Raw genomic sequence first — 14,785 nt, 5'->3', positions numbered from 1 at the left:
ACGGAAAGAAAGCAGTGCCTTACCTGAGCTCATACATCCCTGCTGAAGGGAGTCCTGCAGTGAAGTCACAGAGTGGAGCACTAAATGAGGAAAAAAAAGGGCGGGAGTCAGGGACAAAAATTAAATTCAAGGCAAGGGACAGCGCCACCGCTAAGCCCAATCATGGAGGGGTCAAGCGCGTCCGTGGGGTGGGGAGAGGGGCAAGTAGGCAGCTCTCATCTACTGACAGGCTACCCGGGCCCAACGAGGGCAAGAACAGAGGGTTGGGCGGGGTGCGTCCAGCGCTGCATTCACTCCAGCGTTCAGTACAGTGCCTGGCACTCAGTAATTATTATTATTATTATTACTCAGGAGCCGGGGCCCGGGCGGTCAGAGCTGCAGGCGCAGTCCGTGATCCCGCCCTTCTTAGGACCCTCGACAGGCACTCGCCGAGCACAGATGTAGCTGCACCCGTCCTGGCGTGCGTATCTGTAATTCATTTACATTAATGCCTGTCTCCCGCTCTAGATGGTAATCTCGCTGCGGGCAGAGAATACGTCTTTGGTCCCAGCGCACTCCGTCAAGCGCTTAGTACGGCGCTCTGCACGGAGTAAGCCCTCAACGAATACGACCGAATGGACCGAACGAATCTATCAACGAGGCCCGCGGACACGACGACCTTTCCAGCGTTCTCATCACGGCCCAGCTGTGTTGCTGTCTCTCGCGTCCTTGATCTTCCTCCCGCTCGCTCTCTCCCCATTTGTCCCTTCCGACTGCTTGCCTATCCTATGCCCTTAGACCGCAGGCTCTCTGAGGGCAGGGAGCCTCTCTCTGTCTCCTGGTGTGCCCTTCCAAGCCTTGCGTGCAATGGGCGCCTAGTACAATGTTCTGCCACACGATACAGGCACTCGGTACAGTCCCCGCTACACAGCGGAACACCCAGTACACGGCTCTGCACGATTAGACCCAAATAAACAGATGCTGTTCCTCGGCAGCGTGAACTGGCCTGCTCCTTGCAACCGCCAGACGACCTCCCTTCGGTTCCTTCTACTTCCCCGACTCAATTCCCTGATCTTTCCGCTCGACTTCGGCATCAACGGCAAGCTCTCAATTGGTCTCTCGTTCGCCGCCGCTCGGAAACCGAGCGGCTGTTGAAGTGCGTGGCCGCGGGCGACGGGCCGCCCCCACCCCCCCCCCCCGCCCCCCCTCCATCCGGCCCGGCCCCCGGAGCGGGAGAGCGGAAGTTACCTTGTCCCGGCTGCTGTCCCAGGACCGGCGGCAGGACGCACTGGCCCAGCTCCCCGTGAAGCCACAGCTGCATGCGGATAAACGGCTCTCGGCCTTTCTGGGTCAGTTTGCTCCACGGCTTCGGCCTGGACAGCATGTCGCTGACGCTCCCCTGTGACAGGCCCAAAACCTTGAGTGACAACCAGAGAACGTGTTGGCGTCAGGGCATCCGTCTCAGTGGCGGAACATGCACGAATGGGCCTCTTCCTTCGGCGGGTGGGCGCTCGGCCCCAACGGGGGGCCCGGGACGGGCGCCGCCCGGGGACGGTCTCTCTGGGCCCGTCGACGGGACACTCTCCCCCGGGGCCGGCGAACCCCGAGTATCTTGCCGCGCTGGGAGAGCCGAGCGCACCCGTGTCCCTCTTGGGTTTCGCCGTCCCCACACGGGATGGGAGGGACCGGACGGGAGGGGCCCAGGGTGCCCCTCAGACTAGCCGCCGGCGGGACGGGGACGGCGTCCCAGCCTGATCATCTCGGACGCACCCCGCGGCTCGCCGCGCTGCTCGGCACGTGCCGAGCGCCTGACGGAGACCACAGTTATCGTCTGCCGACGGCTCGCCCGGGAGACGGGTTCGTCTCCCGGCGGCCTTCGCCTGCGCCTGCACGCTCACGCCCGTGTCAGCCCCCTCGACGGACTCCTTCCCGAACTCCGCCCACCCCCCCGCCCACCCCAACTTCGGAGGGGTTCGGGTCCTGGAGCGCAGCTCGCTTGCGGGACGAGAAGGTCGACGTGCCTGACTCCCTAAGATCTGCCCACAGGAGGCTTCGAAAGCCCCTTCAAGTTGGGTTCCTCGGCGACCCCCGGAGCAGGCCAACGCACAATCCCCAGCCCACAGCTTCTGGACCCCGAGGACGGGGGCTCGTTAATCAGTTGCCTCGTGGTCTCCCTGAGCCCTGTGTCAAACATCGTACGGTCTGTGTATGAGTCGGGGGCAGCGGGTGGACACGCCTCTGACTCCCGGAGAGGCAGGGTGGGGAGGCGATTGTCCCTTCTGGAGCAAAACTGTCCCCCGGGGGCCGTTGGGAAGAGTCCCGTCTTCTGGCCCGTCTCAGAGGAACCTGCCCCGCGCTTCCCGACGCCGGCGAGAGAGGCGAAACGCCTTCGCAAAAATACTATTTCGCGACGTAGGATGGCGGTCTTACGCCCGAAGCACTCTGGCACTTCTGAGCTCGGTCCGGCCTGCGCCATCCCCCGGGAGGTAGGGAGGAAGGCAGGTATTATTAAACCCTGCCGTGCAGACGGGGAAACTGAGGATCAGAGACACCGAGTGACTTGCCCGTGGCCACGCAGCAGGCCGGCGCCAGTGGGACATCGGCCCGGGCCCTCCGGCTTCCAGGCTGGCATCGTGCCGCCTCACCACACGCCAGCGGAGCGACGGAGAAGCAGCACGGCCCAGGGGCAAGAGCCCGGGCCTGGGGGTCGGGCAACCTGGGTTCTAATCCCGGCCCTGCCGCTCGCCTACGGGGTGACTGAGGGAGGGTCCGCTTCCTCCTCTGCGAGATGGGGATTCGGTCCCTCCTCCCGCTCCGCCTCGCGGCAGACCGTAAGCTCCTTCTCCAGACGGTAAGCCGGCTGCGGTCGGGCAACCCGTCTCCTGACTCCGGGAGGTCGTATTCGCCCACGTGCCCAGTACGGCGCTCCGCGCCCCAAAGCGCTCGCCGAATACCACTGATCGACCGCGAGTCCCGCGTGGGACAAGAACCGCATCTGACCCGACGGACTCGGATCCACCTCAGCGCCCTGAGGCGCGTCGGCTCATCCACGGAAAGCGCGCCACGAGCACCGCGACTGTTACGCCGCCAGGCGACGGGCCCCTAGGGCAGACCCGGGGTGGACCCAGGGGGCTCCCCTCTCTACCTTTTCCCCGAAGATCCGCTGGCAGATGCCGTTCTTGGCCAGCTTCTCCTTGACCTGACGCGTCAGCTCTATCGTGTCCACCTCCTGGTACATGTACACCTCGTACTGCTCGGGCGTGAGCGGCGGGACCGAGGGCTTGGGCGGCTTGGACAGGGGCACGATGGGCGAGGAGGGAAGCGGGCTGTTCTGGGGGGTCTCGCTGCGGCTGGCCCCCGTCACGCTCAGCTCCGAGCCCTGCGAGTAGGGGGACTCGGCGTTGGGCCACTCCTTCCAGTACTCCGAGGAGGAGGAAGAGGAAGGGCCCGGCGGCGGGGGGCCACGGTCCGGCCGGCTCTGGCCGCCGGCCTTCTCCTTGCCGCCGGGCCCGGGGCCGGCCTCGTCCGCCTTGGCGTCCTCGGGCGGGGCCGGGTTCCGGCGCTCGGGCGGCCCCGCACTCCACCAGTGGTCCTTCCAGAGGCTCCCCCGGCCCAGCTCGCTCTTGACGGGCCGCGGCCCGGCCTCGGCCGGCCCGAGCGGCTCCGGGGCCGGGGCCTCCTGAGGCTCCTTCCTGAGCCCCGCCAGGCCCTGCAGGGCGCAGACGCCGGGCTCGGCCGCCGGCGGGTGCTTCTTCAGGGACGCGGCCAGGGGCGAGTAGCCGGGCACGGAGGACATCGGGGACGTGGCGACGAGCTTGGGGGTCAGCAGGGAGATGTCCGCCTGAGACAAGGGCGACGGCTTGAAGGCGGGGTCCAGGGCCGCCTGCTGGGCCTCCATCTCCCGGCGGGCCTGCTGCAGGATGGAGCGGATGGCGTCGTCCGAGTTGCCGCTGTTGGAGGCGGACGGGGGCTGGGCCGGCTCCGCTGCGGGGAGGACAGGCGGCGGTGAGCCCGAGGGCCGGGAGGAGGGAGGGAGACCGGGGCGGACGCGCGCGAGGCCCGGGGCGGGTGCGTGGATCGCGTCTCCCGACCCTGTCCCAGTCAACTCACTCAAGCGCTCGGTGCTCCGCGCGTAGCAGGCGCTCGATAAATACCCCCAATCCACCAACCGACAGAGGGGGGAAGGGCGGGGAGGAAGAGCCCAAACCCCATTCTCTACCCGTTCCCCCGACCCGGCGCGGACCTCAACGGGGCGGAGAAGGGGAGGGACGCCCGCCTGCCTCAGCACCGACCCCGCCGGGGGGGCCCGGGGGGGGCCGGGGCCGAGCGGGGAGGGCGAGGGCCGTACCGGATTTCTGGACCTGCAGCTCCCTCTTGGCTTGTTCGAGGATGGATTTGATAGCTTCGTCCGAGCCGGCCTCGGCGCCGCGGATTCTGGTGGTGATGTTGCCTGCCGCGAGAAACAAAGTCGACCGCGTCAGGGGCGGGCCGGGCCCAGCGGGGACGGACGGACCCCGAGCGGGGCGGACGGATGGACCGAGGCCGGTCCCTCTCCCCCGGGGTTGGAGCGGGGACGGGCCGAGCGCCGGGAGGCCCCGGGGGAGGGCCCGACGTCAACCGTGCTGAGCCAGCCCTCGGGCCGCAGCCGAGGGCTCGGGGCAGGGCCCCCCGCCCAGCGGGCGGGCGCTCGGCGAGTGCCACCAGCGCCGACGCTATCACCTCTATTTCTAATCGGCGCCGACTCCGATCTCGCACGGCAAACCCCGGCGAGGACCAAACGCTCAGTTCGGTGCTCTGTCCGCGGCAAGCGGGGCCTAATGGAGAGAGGCCGGGTTTGGGAATCGGAGGACCTGGGCCCTCATCCCGACTCCCCCCTCGTCTGCCGTTTGACCGCAGGCGAGTCGCTTGGCTTCCCTGGGCCTCAGTTTCCTCATCTGTAACCAGAGACTCAACCCTCCTCCTTTCTAGTTAGATTGAGCCCAACCCGGTTACGTTGTCTTTAACCCAGGGCTTAGCACACGGTGAGCACTTGACAGATACTGTAATAATAAACCCCACTGACCGACGGACTGCTTGACCTGTTGCCGCCCGCCCCCCTCTTCTGACATCGACAGCCCTTTTCGGCCTGGAAAGGGGACCCTTCCCAAGCGATCGATCCAACGGTGGTATCGACGGAGCCCTTACTGTGGGCAGAGCACCGTACTAAGCACTCGGGGGAGTCCAACGCAACGGAGTTTACAGACCGAAGCTCACACGGCCCCCTTGCCTCCGGAGACGACGTCCCCCGCCCCCCCCCAGAGGGGTGCCCCGGCCCCCCCTCCCCCGAGTTCAATCCGGGCGCTGCCGGCGAAGGAGCAGCGTGGCTCAGTGGAAAGAGCCCGGGCTTTGGAGTCGGAGGGCACGGGTTCGACCCCCGGCTCCGCCGCTCGTCAGCCGTGTGACCGTGGGCGAGTCACTTCACTTCTCGGTGCCTCAGTTCCCTCGTCTGTAAAATGGGGATGAAGACCGTGAGCCCCACGTGGGACAACCCGATCCCCCTGTGTCTACCCCGGCGCTTAGGACAGCGCTCCGCACATCGGGAGCGCTTAACGAATACCGACGTTATCACTAATCATCTTTCGCAGCAGGCATCTAAAGAAGCACGGGGCCAAACGGAAATTTGGCCGGCAAGCGGCAAGCTAGAGGAGGCTCCGAAAATCCACCAGCCCCCACGGCTCCACCCGGGAGGACGGGCCCAGGTGCCTCCTTCGTTCCCGGCCGGAATCGAAGAGGAACCCGCGGGGAGGGGGCCGGGGGCAGGGCCGTGGGGACTCCCATCGGGGTCCGTCGGCCGGACGTCCCGATCGGAGGAGGGAGAAAAGACGCGGCTTTAGGGTTAGAGACGGGCTTCCTTCAGTTTCCGGAACGGAGGCGGCGAGCCCGGGGGGCGGCCTGCCCCTACCCACGCCGGGGCCGGGGGGCCGGGGGGCCGGGTATTTTCCGGCGGGCGGAGGCCCCGAATCACGTTCTTACTGACCCCGACCGTCCGGGGCCACCGGTCCATACTCCCCACCTGTCCCGGACCCCCCCCCCGCCCCCGCCCATCATGCTCCCGGGGGCATACGGGCACCTTCGATTCGTCTCCCCTCCTACTGGTCATCGGAGCCTGCTGGCACGCTCCCCGCTCTCCGTAAGCTCATCTCTGGACCGTAAGCTCGTTGCGGGCGGGGGGGGGGGGGGGGGGGTGTCCCGTTTATTCTTATACAGTCCTCTCCCAAGCATTCAGTACAGTGCCCTGCACACGGTAAGAGCTCAATAAATACATTTGAATGAAGGAGCGAATACCTGCCGCTGCTGTCGTGGCCACACTGTCTCATATCCTCGGCCAGTTCGGCCCTTCCCCTGCCTGGAACCACTACTAATAATAATGTTGGTATCCGTTAAGCGCTTACTATGTGCCGAGCACCTGTTCTAAGCGCTGGGGTAGACACAGGGGAATCGGGCTGTCCCACGTGGGGCTCGCAGCCTTCATCCCCATTTTACAGATGAGGGAAATGAGGGTCCGAGAAGTGAAGTGACTCGCCCAAAGTCACACAGCCGATAAAGTGGCCGAGCTGGGATCCGAACCCATGACCTCTGACTCCAGAGCCCGCGCTCTTCCCACGGAGCCACGCCGCTTCCACTAATCAGAAGCAGCACGGAGCAGCGGGCAGGGCACGGGCCAGGGAGTCAGCAGGTCACGGGTTCTAATCCCGGCTCTGCCCCTCGTCCGCTGCGTGACTCTGGGCAAGTCACTTCACTTCTCTGCGCCTCAGTGAGCTCATCTGTAAAATGGGGGGGGACTGGGACCACGAGCCCCGTGTGGGACAGGGACCGTGTCCAACCCGATTCGCCCGTGTCCACTCCACTGCCCAGTACGGTGCCCCGCACCTAGTAAGAGCTTAGCAGATTCCACAATTATTATTATTAATTACATCCGCGTTCCCGCCGACCCAGCCGGGAGCGAGCTCCTCGCGGGCCGGGACAGCGACTTCCGCTACGGCTGTCCTCTCTCGGGCTCCTGGGTCCGATCTGAGAGCGTCATCGCCACCCCGGCGCTAAGCGCGGGGCCCAGACGCTGGAGAGCGGTGGCTGGGAACCTCATATGAACGCTGCGATCCTCAGCCCGTTCATTCATTCAACCGGATTTAATGAGCGCTTTACTGCGTGCGGAGCACTGTGCTCGGCGCTTGGGAGAGTACGACAGAACAATAAACGGACACATTCCCTGCCCGCAGTGAGCTTACAGTCTACGGTCTGGAGCCCAACCCCTCGACCCTCTCTCGTCCACACCCCCCCCCCCGTATTCTACCGTTTCCCCACTTTTAGCCCTTGAGATTGTACGCTCGACCTCTAAGATCGTACATTCGCCCCTCGGATCTGTCTGCGGCCCGTCCCTGGGCGAGTCACTTAACTTCTCCGTGCCTCGGTTTCCTCACCTGTACAACGGGGACTAAGACTGTGAGCCCTACGTGGGGCAGGGACTGCGTCCGGCCCGGTTATCCTGCGACTGCCCCACGGAGAAGCGGCGTGGCTCAGTGGAAAGAGCCCGGGCTCTGGGGTCAGAGGTCATGGGTTCGAATCCCGGCTCTGCCGCCTGTCAGCTGGGTGACTTTGGGCGAGCCACTTCACTTCTCTGAGCCTCAGTTCCCTCATCTGTAACATGGGGATTAAGACCGTGAGCCCCACGTGGGCCAACCGGATTCCCCTGTGTCTACCCCAGCGCTCAGAACAGTGCTCTGCACAGAGTAAGCGCTTAACAGATACCGACATTATTTATTATTACTGCTTTAGAACAGTGCCTGCACATAGAGTGCGCTTCGGAAATGCCATCGTCATCATTATCATCAGGGGAAGCGGCGTGGCTCAGTGGAAAGAGCCCGGGCTTCAGAGTCAGAGGTCACGGGTTCGACTCCCGGCTCTGCCGCTTGTCAGCTGGGCGACTGCGGGCGAGTCACTTCACTTCTCCGTGCCTCGGTTCCCTCGTCTGTCAAATGGGGATTAACTGCGAGCCTCGCGTGGGACCACCCGATGACCCTGTATCTCCCCCAGCGCTTACAACAGTGCTCTGCGCAGAGTAAGCGCTTAACAAATACCAACATCACTAGCAGACTGTGGGTTCGCCTCGGGGAGGGAATGCGCCTGCCGGTTCTGTGGTACGGTCCTCCCCCGGGTGCTTAGCGCAGCGTTCCGCACATAGTAAGCACTCGATAAATACCATCGGTTGCTTGAATGATTGATGAACGCCACTGACCCGATTATCTGTGATTTGTTTTAGTCTGCCTCCCCGCATTCCGTAGACCGGAAGCTCCCGTGGGCAGGGGCAGCGCATCTATCAACTCTATCGTACTTTCCCAAGGGTTTAGTCCAGCGCTTGGCACACAAGGAGCGCTCAAATGCCACCATCACGATGGCTGTTTGTCTAAGAGACCACCCCGCCCGCAGGAGGCGCCCGATAAATACTACCGTCGGACTGCCTGATGAGCGGCACCGGGCGGGGACGGACGTTTGCTCGCACCGGCCGAGGTCTGAACGCAGACGTCTCGGGACTCGGTCCCCTAATCCAGTTGTCCACCGGCCGGCCCCGCGGCGGGCGGGGGGGGGGGGGGGGGAGCAGAAGCAGCGCGATCTAGTGGATTCAGCCCGGGCCCGAGAGTCGGGAGGATCTGGGTTCTAATCCCGGCCCCGCCACTCGTCTGCTGCGCGACCTCGAGTGAGTCGCCTCCCTTCTCTGGGCCTCAGCTCCCTCATCTGGAAAACGGGGACGAAGCCTTCGAGCCCCACGTGGGGACAGGGGCCGCGTCCAATCTGACGGGTCCGTGTCCACCCCAGCGCTCGGTACGGTGCCCGGCACGCAGTAAGTGCTTCGGAAATGCCATTTGGGAAACAAAAAAGAAAAAGAGAAGAAAGAAGCAGGGGGTGATCCAGGTTCCGGAACCTGGGGCGACGGGCCAGGGCCGTCCGTCCAGCCCCGAAGAAATAAGGCGCCAGCTCGGGACTTGCACAGGGCCGGGGGCGAAGGCAGGTGGCGGCTGCCCCGTCGACACCCCGACCCCCACCTCCCTTCCCCCTCCCGAATTTTCGCCGGCCGAAAATGGGGAAGGTAGGGAGACGGTGGCCCCCGAGGTTTTGTTTTCTTCTTACTAGCTCTGTTTTTCCATCAGATTCCTCCAGGCCAGAATCCACCTGCACAGCCCTAGCACAACCCGCGGGCTCAGCCCGAGCCACCCCTGCCTGGGTTAGAGCGGCTGCGAAAGGAAAACACCGGCCTGTGACATACCTTCCGACCCATTTCTTCGTTTCGGAACTTCCTGAAATAGCCTGCTCAGGTTCTGGCCTGGATTCTCTGCGGGAAAAACAAGGGTGGTAAGAACAAAACAAGCAGGGGGGGAGGGCGGGGGACGCTGGCTGGGGGGTGGCGGAGACCCCGGGGCTCAGGCCGGGGGGCTCGAGGAAATCTCGGGGCCGGCGAGCGGAAACCGACGGCCACGGAGGGGAAGCAGCGTGGCCCGGTGGAAAGAGCACGGGGACTAAACCGGGCTCCACCACTCGCCTCCCGCGTGACCTCGGGCGGGTCCCTTCACCTCTGCGGGCCTCGGCGCCCTCATCCGTATGACGGGGATTCGCTCCCGGTTCTCTCTCCTGCTTAGACTGGGAACTGCGTGCGGGCCGGGGACTGTGACCGACTCGACTACCCTGCCTCTATCCCGGCGCTTCGCCTGGCACCGAGTAAGCGCTAACAGGTACCAAAATCATTCTTAGTTATTATTAAGTTCACACTGACTTAGAGACCGCGGAAGAGGAGTGGTTTATTATGACGGAGGGAGAGGGAGCGAATGAACGAGACAGAAAGGGGAAGGAGGGGGAGGGACAGAGAGAGAGAGAGAAGAGATTATCTCCAATTCCCCCATCTCTCCCAAGGAAGCCAGGCACCAAATTAAGCACCCCAAAAGACTGATGCCACAGGTCACCCTGGACGCCGCCCCCATTCTTTCCAGCACGGCGGTCTGGATGAAACCCCTGGGATGGACCGCCCCCCCCCCCCCCCCCCCCCCCCCCCCGCCCCCCGATCCCATCTTCAGAAGTCACAGCCTGGCCTCGGTTTACGGCTGTTCTGGTTGGATGGCTCGCCCCGCACCTCTCCCCCCGACGGGCCTCCGAACGGTCCCCGTCACCCGGGCGGAGGGGAGGCGCCGGGAACGACAAGGGCCGCGGGGCCGCCACGGTCCCCTCCGCCGCTACCCAGAGAAGCCCGTGCATCCGAGGACGACGCTTTCCGGGGCCAGGGGCGGGTCGCTCCGGGGAGCTTTAGAGGGCCGGCAAACGCCCATCCTTTCTCTTGGGCTCATCTCCCCGGCCGGCCAGGCCGGCAGCTCCTCGAGGGCAGGGATCGTGCCTTCTCACGCCAGCCCCCCCCCCCCCCCGGGCGCTCGGGCCGCCGCCGCCCGGCCCAGAGAGCGGGCGCTCGGCGCGGGAAGTCGTGGCGAAGGGGGCGGGGGGCTGGGAGGCCGGACCTCTCCCGCCTCCGCCCTCTCCCCCGGGGCGACCTCGGCACTCGCCGCCCCGACCCCAACGGGGCGGTGCGCGGCGGCCCCTCTCCCCCGCCCTGCTCCGGGCCGGGCCGCCTCCCCACGGCCCCGGCGGCCGGGGGACTTCGCCCCTCTCCGGCCCCCCCCACCCCCCCCACCCCCGCCGGGGGCGCGGGCCTTCAGGGGCCCCGGGCCCGAACCGCTCACCTCTCTGCCGGCCCTGGATGCTCCTGAGCGCGAGGATGTTCTGTTCATCCGCCAGGAACTGCTTCATCTTGTGGAAGGGCTCCTTGCCCCGGACGGTCAGCTTATTCCACGGCTTGGGCCGGGCCAGGATCTCGCTCACGGACCCCTGCGACAGTCCCAGGACGTAATGTCCGAATATCCGCTGGCCGATATTGTGCTTGATCAACTGTTCTTTCACCTGCCGGGCGATCTCGGCCGTGTCCATCTCCTCGCCCTCGGAGACGCTGCCGGCGCCCTCGGACTGGCTGGGCGACGGGGCCAGGCCGTTAACGTCCGGGCTCGGCTGTAACGGGCTTGGGGAAGAGATGGAGTTTGTGCTGTAAGGACCTGTTGGGAAAATCAGGCTTGTGCTTCCTGCTTCCTGGATGGCCTTGGAGTAGAAGGACTGTATTAGCTGTCGCTGGAGGAGAGAGTTTAGTGCAAATTTTCCCGTGGAGGCCAGGGGGAGGCTGGGGCTTGCCAGGGATGAGCTGAAAAAGTCTTGACTTAAACCCGTTGGTGAGAACTGGTGGGTACCGTTAGTATTGGTAGCCGGCTCCTCCGTGTTGCGGGGCAACTGAGAGGGAGGGGAGGCCGACAAAGTTCCAGGACGCTGACTCTCAGGCTGGTCTTTCCCTTTTCTCCTGGCTGACCCTACAAGGAAGGTCAAACATAATGCATTATGGGGGATCCGAGAGGGAAAAACCACAATTCAAAATGCAAAGTTTGCCCCACGCCAGGGGAAAAAAGAAGGCCGATTTTCCCAGGGCCAATGAGGTGGTGGGGGTTTGCTTTTCGGTGGAAATTTGTCGGTCAGCCAAACGAGGCCCCCCTGAACGAGCCACATGCATTTTCATGTTTGCACCTTTCTTGTACGTTGCAGCCTGGAGAACCCCCCGCCCCCCGCCCCCCGCCCCCCCCGCAGGCAAAACACTCCAACGCTTACGGCGCCGCCGACGCAGTTAACGCACACGCACACGAACACCCACGCCCAACGGGGAAGGATGGCCGGTGCGGATCGGCGCGGTCGGTCAGTCGGTCGGGCCGGGGAGGAGGGCGCGGGCCCGCCCCCACGACCGACGTTTACGTCCAAGGAACCGGACGGATCACGGCGCAACCGATCGCTCGCGGGTGGCGGGAGGCGAGCGGATCCCCCGACCACCGGAAGCGCGCACGGGTCGCGGACCTCCTGACGGCCGAGGCCCCGGGAGTCCCGAGGGCCCCGCTGCTTCGAACCCGGCCGGAGGCGGGTGGGCGAGGGCGCTCAGCCACGGTGGGGGTTCTCGGGCCGACGGGCCGGACGGCCCACGGAGACGGCGGAGGGCGAGAGGCGGACCGGCGGATCCCTCCCGCCCGCCCGCCACCCAAGCCCCACGGCGCTCCGGGTCCGGGGAGGCCGGCTAGCCGCCGCCGCGGAGCTGGATCGAGGACGGGGCAAGAGAAAGACGAGCCACCCAGGCCACCGCCCGCTCCCGCCTTCACCGCTTCCTCGGGCAGACCCCTCGGACGGCGGGCGGGAGATCCCCCCCCCCCCCGGTTACAGGCACCCGTCTGACCTACGGCGCGGCAGTGGGGGGACGGGCGGAAAGAGAGGAGGGGCGGGAGGAGAGGACGACGCATCGCTCGGCGCTGTCGGCGGACGCGCGGGCCGGCCCCCGGGCTCACGGCTTACCATCCTCTTCCTCGCCCCCCAGAAAACCAAAGGCCGAAGCGGCGCCCGCCGGTCACCTACCGCTCAGGTCACTATTAGACATGCGCAGTGCGGCGTTCTCTGACTGCAGGGAGCGGTTCTTCTCCAGCAGCAGCACCTCCAGGGGCTTCGACGCATCCTAGGCCAAGCCAGAACAGCGGTTCACTCTCGGGGCCGGGGCGGCTGCTCCCCTCCCACCGGCTCCCCAGCGCCTCAAGCTCCCGCCGCAGCCACCGGGCCCCGGGACGGGCCACTCGCTTCCGTCCCTGGGCCGATCCCTCGTGGAGGACGTCCACGTTTTGGGAGGGGTGGAAGAAGTCCGCTCCGACCCTCGGGCCGACCATTCCCAGACCCCCGTGTGCTGTCGGAGGCCGGGTGTAACTTCTCTAAAACCCTTCCCCTCTGGGCGCTTCGGACCAATCCTGACCAGGCCGAGCGCCCCGAGTGCCACTCCTCCCCGAAGGCCGGCGACCGCCTGGCCGGTAGACGTAGGCAAGCACTTGGGCAAGCCGGACCTCGGGCCTGCAGCCGTCCCTCCTTCCCGGAGCTGCCCTTGAAGTCTTTCTCCCCAAGTAGGCTGTCTTCTCCTCGAGGGCCGGGACTGTGCCTCTAACCTCTACTGGACTCTGACAAGCACGGAGCACGGCATTCTGCCCACCGTAAATACTTGATGCGTGCTACCGATCGACCGACGGACCGCCGATTGATGGGGCATCCGGCGAGCCGGCGAGGGCTCCTCTCTGCAGAGTTCCAGGGTAAGAACATTTTGCTTTCACTATACCCCGCTATCCCAGGAGACTCCCCAGTCAACTTGAACGGAAATCACAGCCGAGAGCCCGCTTTTCATTTCGCTCTTTGACGTCTGAGGAGGTCGCCATGGTGACCTTGGGCCTCCCAGTTCCCGACTCCCTGGGCGGCCCCCGCGCCCTGGCCTCCGCTGAGCGGAGGACGAGGTCGGGACGCCGGCGGGTCGGTGGGGGCGCAGAGGCCGGGGTCGAGGGGAGATTGGGCCGGAACGGGCAGCCTCTGGCGGGACGTGGGCAAGGGGCAGGGAGGAAGCGAACGCCCCGGCGCCGTCGGAACCGGTACCTGCGATCCCGCTCCTTCGGACGGCGTGAACTCCATGGACTTCAGGATACTGGCGAGGACGAGAAAAAGGCAATTTATTTTCCTCTCTCTGTCATACCAGTCACGCTGGCGAGCATTTAACATAACCGTTTCCTTCTCTCCGGGAGCCCCCCAGAGCGACAACTCCGACGCCTTCACCTGCAGTTCTACAATCTGATCGGGATTGGAGAATAACTCGCCAGCACTAGCTATCGGATGGGAAAATTCTCTCTCGAGGCAGTCAGGCATTCCCCATACCACCCCGGCATGGCAATTGAGCGCACGGATTTAAAGGTTCGCCAGGAGAGGACCTTTTAAATGGTCGGAAGCAACGGGCGCTTGATTTACGGGGGTTGGGGAGAGACAGCTAGGGGACCCGGCCCGCTGAAGGAGTCGGGGAGAATAAACCAAAATGATCTCCTCGGCTAGCGCGACTCTGGCCGAAAGGCAAATACTGTCCTGATCTCCTGGGTGTGGACCCCCCGGGGCTGCCCCAGTATGCCTGGAAAATGTGAAAAAGGCGCTATGACTCAAACACCCCGAGTGGAATGAGATATTCACCGCCTGGGGAGGTTTGGGAAAATTCTCCTTCTGTCTCTTCTGTCCCGAGAATGACCCCCATCCTTTTTTTTCTTTTTTAAATACTATTTGTACTATTTAAATAGTACTGCTAGGCTCTGTACTAAGCGCCTGGTAGAGAGAAGGTAATCAGGTTGGACATAGCCTCTGTCCCACAGGGGGCTCCCAGTCTTAATCCCCATTTTACAGGCAGGGTAACTGAGGCACAGAGAAGTTCCTCTAGTGCGGGGAAGAAGGCCTTTCTTGTTTTTTTCCAAGCGCTCAGTCCTGACTAAGCCCGGGGTGGGCAGGGAACGTGTATGTCTACCAACTCTGTCGTACTGTAGTCTCCCAAGTGCTTAGCACAGTGCTCTGCTGGTGGGAAACGCTCAATAAATACCACTGATGATGATGATGATACAGCACTCTGCCCGCAGAAGGAGCTCAGGAGAGTGTTCCGAGCACAACAGGCTCACAGCCGGCACTCGATCCGGTGTGCCGCACACAGCATTCGTTCACCTTTATTTAATAAGCACTTACTGTGTGCAGAGCGCTGTACTAAGCGCTTGGGGGAGTACGATACAACAATACGGACACATTCCCTACTCACAATGAACGTACTGTCTAGAGGGAGGTGCCCAGTACGGCGGCCGGTGCCCTGTGGGCACCCAGTACAGTC

General features: G+C 64.4%; 1 protein-coding gene across 5 annotated transcripts in view; it reads right to left on the bottom strand.

The window, feature by feature from the left end:
- Positions 1-14,785, bottom strand: part of CUX1 (cut like homeobox 1) — a 204,190-nt gene that overhangs the window by 24,781 nt on the left and 164,624 nt on the right. For 2 of the 5 annotated variants that reach the window (XM_029082234.2, XM_039914460.1), the window contains exons 13-20: positions 13,531-13,579; positions 12,484-12,580; positions 10,734-11,405; positions 9,278-9,343; positions 4,328-4,429; positions 3,125-3,963; positions 1,228-1,396; positions 24-80 (exon numbers count right to left, since the gene is read on the bottom strand). In XM_029082234.2, the coding sequence (XP_028938067.1) occupies positions 24-80; positions 1,228-1,396; positions 3,125-3,963; positions 4,328-4,429; positions 9,278-9,343; positions 10,734-11,405; positions 12,484-12,580; positions 13,531-13,579 (2,051 nt within the window). The remainder of the gene's footprint in view (positions 1-23; positions 81-1,227; positions 1,397-3,124; positions 3,964-4,327; positions 4,430-9,277; positions 9,344-10,733; positions 11,406-12,483; positions 12,581-13,530; positions 13,580-14,785) is intronic. The other 3 variants (XM_039914459.1, XM_029082238.2, XM_029082236.2) reach the window with 3 other exon arrangements.

This window comes from Ornithorhynchus anatinus, chromosome 17, assembly GCF_004115215.2.
Source record: "Ornithorhynchus anatinus isolate Pmale09 chromosome 17, mOrnAna1.pri.v4, whole genome shotgun sequence".
In the NCBI taxonomy this organism is placed as follows: Eukaryota; Metazoa; Chordata; class Mammalia; order Monotremata; family Ornithorhynchidae; genus Ornithorhynchus; species Ornithorhynchus anatinus.
The sequence above is the reverse complement of the archived record's forward strand: the minus strand, read 5'-3'. Positions and strand labels throughout refer to the sequence as shown.